The sequence below is a fragment of the Gossypium hirsutum genome, chromosome A03 (assembly GCF_007990345.1).
Source record: "Gossypium hirsutum isolate 1008001.06 chromosome A03, Gossypium_hirsutum_v2.1, whole genome shotgun sequence".
NCBI classification, from domain to species: Eukaryota; Viridiplantae; Streptophyta; class Magnoliopsida; order Malvales; family Malvaceae; genus Gossypium; species Gossypium hirsutum.
The window spans coordinates 107,335,701-107,343,969 of NC_053426.1; the positions used below are offsets into that span (position 1 = coordinate 107,335,701).

Below are 8,269 nucleotides of genomic sequence, written 5' to 3' on the forward strand. Positions count from 1 at the left end.
GAGGCAAAAAAAAGTGACTATTTTTGTAGTTTACTCTTCAAAATTTGAAGAAAAATTTCACAAATATTTTTTATTCACTTTTTTATGTTGGGTTGATTATTTATTTGTGTCAAACTATAGACTAAAAGTTTGAAGGTCTAAGTCTCACTACACTCTGTACATTTGGAATTTAGTCATTCTTTTATTTTAGGAATTTAATCTCTTTAGTTTCCAAATTTAAAAATTCAAGTTCAATTGATACCAACATTAAAATTCTTCTATTAAATTCTCTAGTGTCACATTTTAAAATTAAAATAAAAACTTGGTAGCCATGTAACAATAAAAATAACATTGAAAATACTGATTTTTTTTCTTAAAAACACCATTTAAACTCGTTATGAAAAAATATTTTTTGTCGAAATAGTGTAATTAAGAAAAATTGACGTTAGGATCTTGATTGAAATAGTTAACAATAGTAACTATTTAACTAACTAATGATATTATAAAAGTAGAGAGATTAAATTATGTCAAAAATTAAAATATATAGATTAAATCTCAAATTTGGTCATTGTCTTATAATGAAAAAATAAAAGAAACACAAACTTAAAATAAATAGAAAGTCATATGTCAATTTATAAGACTCTTAGGACATTCAAATTATAATTGCTTAATATTTTAATAAAAATTAATGATATTAGTTATCTAGACTAATTAATAATATTATAAAAATATAATGATCAAATTATGTAACGACCCGAAATTTAGCGGTGTCAGAAATTGCTATTGTAAGATCTCGTTTCCTTAAACCAAATCCATAAATATTAAATATTAATATTTCCGTGTATAATATATTGTTATATTAAAGTTTGGTCTGATAATCTTGCCAAATTAATAGTTATTAAAACTTAAAGACTTAAATTATAAAAGTCTAATCATTATAAAGTTTTAATTAAAAAAAACTTGAGGACTTAGATAATAATTATCCAAAGAGCTTAAATGGTTATTAAACCATTGTTGTTTATGTTAATAATGGGTATAATTATGATCCCCATTAAATAGTTAAAATTTATATTAATAAATAAATGTAAATTTAGTTAATAATCATAATTAATTAACTTAAGCAAATGTTAATTATAATATATATAGTTAATAAGTGGAAAGAAAGACGGAAACATCCATCTTCTTTCATCGTGCACCAAACGGAAAATAAAGAAAAAAAAGAAAGAAAACTTTATTTTTGTGCTAGCTATCATTCTGTCATTTAAAATCTATTAAGCTAAAGGTGACGCCGAGTTGTCGAGAGGGAAAGGAAAGGCGAGAATCGATGATGAGTGACACTAGCTTTCGATTTGTATTTCTATGATCCTAGATCAATCTAATTATTTCATATTCATGTTAAATTGCATGATTTAGTAATGAGGTGAGTATATAATGCTTGTATGAATTAAATTGTGGTGATAGATATGGTATATAAAGATAGAGGACTGAATTGAATAAAATATAAAGTAGTATGATTTAATTGTATATGGTACTTGGTATGAAATTGAGTTAAAATATGTTATGTGTTGTATTGGAATGGTGAATTGATAATAAATTGAGAATGATGGAATGTGAATTGAACTATATGATGAAATTGAAAAATCATTTATCCTATTAACTGTACAGGTTTATACTTCGATTTATCTGATGATGCACTTATGTGCTAGTAAGACCGCTTCATTTTATCTGATGATGCACTAAGTGGGCCAGTATAATTATTTCCATTCGTCTTATTATGCACCTCGTGTGCTAGTATAATTGCTTGAGCATGCCGATGATGCACTATATGTGCTAGTATATTTTTTCAGTTCATTCGATGATGCACTGTGTTGCCAGATTAAGATATAGATTGACTAATCCATGTATCCTTCTTGAAATTCGAGTTAGGTTAATAGGGTTTATAAATAATAAGCTTAACAAATGATACCTAATTGAATTTATATGATGCTATGGAATAAAATATGTTCATATTTGAATTGTGATGAAGAAAGCTTGTAACTTATTATGCAAATCAAATGAAAATGAGCCCTGGGAGCCGAGTCGAGTATGTATGAGTCAATAGACTCCAGAAACGGGATAGATTGGTAAGTATAAAAGTAAGTAAATAGGTTCATTATGAAAGTTGATTGAGTTAATGCCAATGTCATGTATATATAAATGATGAAATCTTGATTGAGTATTTGTACTAAATAGCTAATTGAAAGGTAAGTAGTAAGTGAATGTAATTAGTTAAAAATGATGAACATGTTGAATAGGCTGAGTTACCATTTGGAAAATATATATGTTTTCATATAAAGATGAGTATGCAATATTTTGCATTGTTGGTAATGTATTGATAAACTATGAGTTGTATGTATTATGTCATATTGATAACGTTATGTTTAATATCTTGAATCATGAAAGTACCATTAAGCCCTATTGCTCGGCATACAGTATGTTATTCCGTACACAAGTTTAGGTACCTTTAAAGTCCCAAAAAAGTGAAGTCAACATCCAAACTGCATCCATTGACTCAATATAGTTTGTATAGTTCTGTTATTTGGGTTAAAAGGCATGTACCTAGGCATTAGTTGTTTAAAGTTTACATATGTTCATTCTAAGTCATAATGTTGTAAATTTAATGAAAAGGTTAATGTTTATGCATAAAAAAGTTGTTAATGGTTTAGAATCTTTATATTGAACATATTTGTATGTGTAAATGGCTGAATTGGGGTATTATGACCAACAATTTTGTACAGGTTGTATGCTTGGGATGTTTGAATAGGTACCAATTGACATTGTTGGAATTCATGGGTCACGTTGTGATGTTATACTTCCAACGTCACAACGATTAACAACTTAGGGCTCATGTTGCAACGATATAGCCTTAAGACCATGACAACCCAAGACAGTGAGTTGCGTCGCAACAAGGAAACCCTGAAGTTGCGACATCAACCCATAACTTTGTAACCTTTACAATTTGATCATATCTCGACCCCAAGTTAGAAAAAGAGCTTTTGTAAGCTCGTAAAAGACCTAGAAATGAGTATATATTGTATTATGGATTGTAATAAATTATCTATATGTTTAAATGATTACTGTAACACTCCTAACTCATATCTGTCGCTAAAACAGGGTTACGAAGCATTATCAGAATATACAGATCAAGTACAGACAATTCATATTACTTAACATTCATATAAAAAATTATTCATAAAGTCCTTTATATGAACCCTCAAGATCTAAAATACATATTAAAAACAATTCAGGATTAAACCGGGAACTTAAAAAAATTTTCCAAGGTGCAAGGGATACATGCCCGTGTGGGCATTCAAAGTAGGGCACACGGTCGTGTCCCAGCCCGTGTCCGTACCCGTGTAACTCTTTGACTTGGGTCACACGGCCAAGTCACACGCCCTTACGCTAGGCCGTGTGTAGGTGTAGGGGTCCACACACCCCTATGCCAGGCCATGTGAAAAATATTGAGCATTCTATTTTGTATTTTAATGATTCAGGGGTCACACACGGCCGAGACACACGCCCGTGTGGACTAAATAAGGCCATTCCTAAGCCATATTTCTCACCCAAATTTGCCTTCCACCTACATAAACACTTAGCATATTCTCAAGCCAATATAAGACATTCAAACCCATTCAAAATCAAGTCTTATACATGATATAGTACCTCTTATAACCAAGTATACAAACTTACCTAACTTGCCAAATTCACATATGTGCATATTTTGCCAAACATGCTAACTCAGTTTAATCATTAATATGCCAATATAATTCTATCAATCAACCATTTCAAACACATATCAAACATGTATAGCCTCTTATATTCACATCAAAACATGTCCATCACAAGTCATTCCAATAGCTAGTTACAACCAAAACATTTATATGCCAACATTGGCCAACTTAATCTATACATGCCATTATGACCAAAGTTGATTTACTAAATGTTATATGCAAGAGAATTTATACATGTGGTTATTCAAATGTTACCCAATAACCAAATTACATTTATATGCAAGAGAATTTTGATGACCAACTCGGGTTATTCAAATGTTATTAAAAGGAACCACATTTCAAAACATTTTTAAATCATAAGGACAGTATTTAATCGATTTGGTACCAATTTTGGGCGTAGTGAGGGTGCTAATCCTTCCTCATGCGTAACCGACTCCCAAACCCGTTTTCTCATATTTTCGTAAGACCAAAACCATTGTTTTAGTAAAAAGAAGTACTTTATTAAAATAATCAAATTTCTAGGTGATCTGATCACACCTAAAAAAAAAGGATCGGTGGCGACTCTATTTCTGTTTTTCAGAAAGTCTATTCCCTGTTTTTCATTAAATTTTAAATTTTAAAAATGGTTTTGACAGTTTGGTGACAGACTCGGAATCAAGAAAGTCTAGCAATAAAATCGATTATTCATTGTCCTTTTGTCAAAATATGGAAAATTTGTTTTAAAAATTATAATTGCATTTGTTTGTATGATTTCCATGGTTCGGGTCTTGCAGAATAATGTTGCATTTTCATTGCATGACTGCTGTCGTCACACCTTCTAAGTGGGAGTAAGAAACTATGCTTTCGTGAGGTTTTCACCTCCGCATGGGCTAGTGGATTGCTTCCGGGGTACATTTGTACCTATGATTTCGTGAGATTTTCATCTCCACATGGTCATAGGGAAATGTATCCCCCTGAACTGAACTTAATCTATATGAGCCTATAATGGGTGAGGATTGAGGAACCTGCTGGTTCAGGTACCTTATCTCTAGAACCGAACCGCATATAGCGAACCTTAAGAGCTGTCCTTGGGTGGAGCTGCATCAAGCCTTAGTATTTACCCATATATGTGTTGTAATTTTTGTTTATGTGCTTGCATTTTATCACTATCATTTGATATTAACCTATATTTTGTTTTGATTGTATTTTGCATGACATTGCATACTAAAGAAGGTGTTGATTCGTATTCGATTACCAAGTTAGAAAGTTTGACATAGAGAATGAATTTCTAAATAAAGTTGAGGATAATGCAGCCGTCCGTGCATGGTCAGAAAAGTTACAATCAGAGAGAGGGGATAGCTTGGCAGAAGGACATACATCAGAGTTGCAGGAATTCACTTGCGTCAATGTAACACAAAATGAATTGCAAGAGTTGAGAGATATATGGGCTCGTTGGGATGAAGGGACCAAGCAGTTGTTTTATCAAAGCTATGGTGATATATCCTACTTGCTAGACATTAGATTGGATAAACATCTATTCCGAGTTATGGTGTAATTTTGGAATTCTGCTTACAAGTGTTTCACTTTTGGAGAAGTGGATTTAATACCTACCATGGAGGAATACACTACCCTGCTCAGGTGTCCGAAAGTTCAAGTTAGAAAGACTTATGCCAGGGTTTTTAATGGTCAGACTTTTGCGAAGAAATTGATGAACATTTCAGGGATAAGCAAGCCTTGGATCACTGCTCGGATTCAATAAAAAGGAGATAGTAAATGTATCCATTGGGAGAATTTGCGAGATTTGGTTTTAAAGCATCCAAATGAAAGAAAGAGGGTTGATATCTTTACCTTAAACATCTACGGATTGGTGATTTTTCCTAAGGCTTTAAGGCACGTGGATGAGGCAGTTGCCTACTTATTCGATCGTCTTGAGAAGGGAATCATACCTGTACCAATAATATTGGCTGAGACGTTCAGATCCCTAAGCACGTGTCGGAAGACAGGCGATGGGCGGTTTATTGGATGTGCACAACTATTGATGGTGTGGTTTCATGGGCACTTTTGAAAGGTAGACAAGGTTTCTTATCGGGTTTTTTCTGAAGGTTATTCCTCGTTAAAAGAGGAGGCGGCCATACAAAGGAGAGAGAATATCTCGGAGGAAAAGTGGATGAAAATTCTTCAAAACCTCAAGGAGGGGGATATCGAGTGGAGAGCTTATTGGATAGTTCTTAATGAGATCATGTATCAATGTGGGAACTTTGATTGGGTATCGTTGTCAGGAATTTGGGAATCTACTGGGTATACTCTATTGCTTGCGTTAAGGCAATATAAATCGAGGCAGTTTGTACCCACGACCTACGTATTTACTCAGTGTGAATTCTCCTTTAAAGGTTCCCACTATAAGAAGAAAGTTTGGGAGCTATCGAATGTTTAGAAGCAAACCCGCTAGATGAAGAGGTTGGCTGTCGGTTCCATGGTGACGCCCGAGTATGATGGATGGTTTAGGAAGAGGGTTGATGATAATGTTCCTAGGCCAAGCTTGGAAAATACTCGACCTATGGTGGAACAATTACAAATTACCCCGTCAAAGTTGGAAATTATAAAGCAAGATTTCGAGAAGAAGAGTTCAGGATTTGGGAAAAAGATAGAACAATTGGAGGAAGAGAAGATGCACCTGAGATTAGACGCTGATGTCCAGAGGTCAGAGGCTGAGAAGTGGAGAAAAAGGAAAACTAAGGCCGAAGAAGATCTAGACAGCTTGAAGACTGATTATAAGAAGCTACGCCTGTCTATGAGGACTGCGGGGTTAGGTAAAACTTTCGAACAATGGCGCCATGAAATTCGAGAAGAAAAGACTAAAGACGACCGATGGGAAAGAAAATTTCAAGAAGCTCAGCACGAAATGAAGATTTAGAGAAGAGTCTGTCAGAAAGTAGAAATGAACGAGGTGAATTAAAGGCTAGAGTGGCAGAACTCTAGAAGTCTCTTCATCAGTACCAAAACCGAAACACCGCAATGAAATTGAGGGCAAGCTTGAGCAAGATAGAAGAAATGAAAAGAAAATAAAAGAATTAGAAGCGTCACTGCAAAACTGTGATATGTGGGTTCTGTTTTTCGAGGCAAATGAGGACCGTTGGAAAAAGCAGCTTCACCATGCGTAAGACCAAGTCAAAAACAGGGATTACCTTATGGAGGAAGCCATAACCCAGATTCGGGAGGTAGCTAATTACTTGCAAGCTTTAGTGGTGCAGGTGGACACACTGAGTGTAAAGTATGAGTTGGAGTCAGATCGCGGGCAGGAGCTGGTCTCGTTGCTTAGCAAAATTAAGATTTTGAGCATTAGAGCGAGGTTTTATTTGTAACTCAACTTTATGTAAAAGAATTTTATTTTCTAGTAAAGTTTTCTAAAGGAAAGTGAATCAAAATTGATGCCTCCTTTGTATTCATGCATTTGCATTACATCACATCATTATGCATTAAAGGTCATAAAAGGTTTCTAATTAATTAAAAATCATTTCAGTAACCTGGAAACCAACGAAAACCAGCACCCCTACGGTACAAGGAAAAAGTCAATAGATAAAACACTTGAGAAATTGGAGCAAATGCAAAAGAACATGCAGGAACAAATGCAGCCTCAGATGCAAGAGCAGCTAGCCAAGATTCAGCGAGAGATGAAGGAGCAAATGATGGAATCTCAAAGAGAGATGATGAGTCAGTTATCCCAATTGCTGATGGGAAGAACGGATGAAGGAAAGGGTCCCATGGACAATGTTGAGGAAACTAATGAAGATCCTCAATACCCCTTGGCTTCACTCCGACACATGTACTGACGAAGCCCGAGATTAATCTACAAAGGTCATATGTTATGATCATGCCTCAGTAGATTTAGGCTGGAGCTTCGATACCGATAAATTTCCAAGCCAGCTCAGGCTCTAACCTTGTTAATAACCCGAATTATCTGCCTGTTCCCGATTTGGATGAAGTTGCAGCAGAAGAAAAGACGAGGATAGAATAGCAAAAACAATTGAAAGAATGGTGTAAATGGCTGGAGGACAAATTCAGAGTTATGGAAAGTGCTGACAGTCATCACGGGATTGATGCTAAGGACCTGAGTTTGGTCCCAGACTTGGTCCTACCCCCCAAATTCAAAATGCCTGAATTCTAGAAATACAATGGAACGAGCTGGCCTGAAGCTCACATCACTATATTCTGCAGGCGAATGACAGGATACGTTAACAATAACCAGCTATTAATTCACTATTTTCAGGACAGTCTGTTAAGGTGGCATCTAAATGGTATAATCAATTGAGCCGTGCCAAAATTAACTTATGGAAAGACCTAGCTCAGGCCTTTATGAAACAGTATAGTCATGTAATGGATATGACCCCCGACAGGATCACTCTCCAGAATATGGAGAAAAAATGGAATGAAATTTTCAGGCAGTATGCGCAAAGATTGAGAGAAGTTGCCATACAAGTTCAACCGCCGCTCCTAGAAAAGGAAACGACGATGCTCTTTATCAACACCTTGAAGGCCCCTTT

At 34.9% G+C, this 8,269-nt stretch overlaps 1 protein-coding gene across 1 annotated transcript; it reads left to right on the forward strand.

Annotated features, from left to right (window-relative positions):
• Positions 1 to 6,177: 6,177 nt before the first annotated feature.
• On the forward strand, positions 6,178 to 6,642 carry LOC107887760 (tropomyosin-like). Its single transcript, XM_016811988.1, has one exon. The coding sequence runs from the start codon at positions 6,178 to 6,180 to the stop codon at positions 6,640 to 6,642; it is 465 nt and encodes a 154-aa protein (XP_016667477.1).
• The last annotated feature ends 1,627 nt before the right edge of the window (positions 6,643 to 8,269 follow it).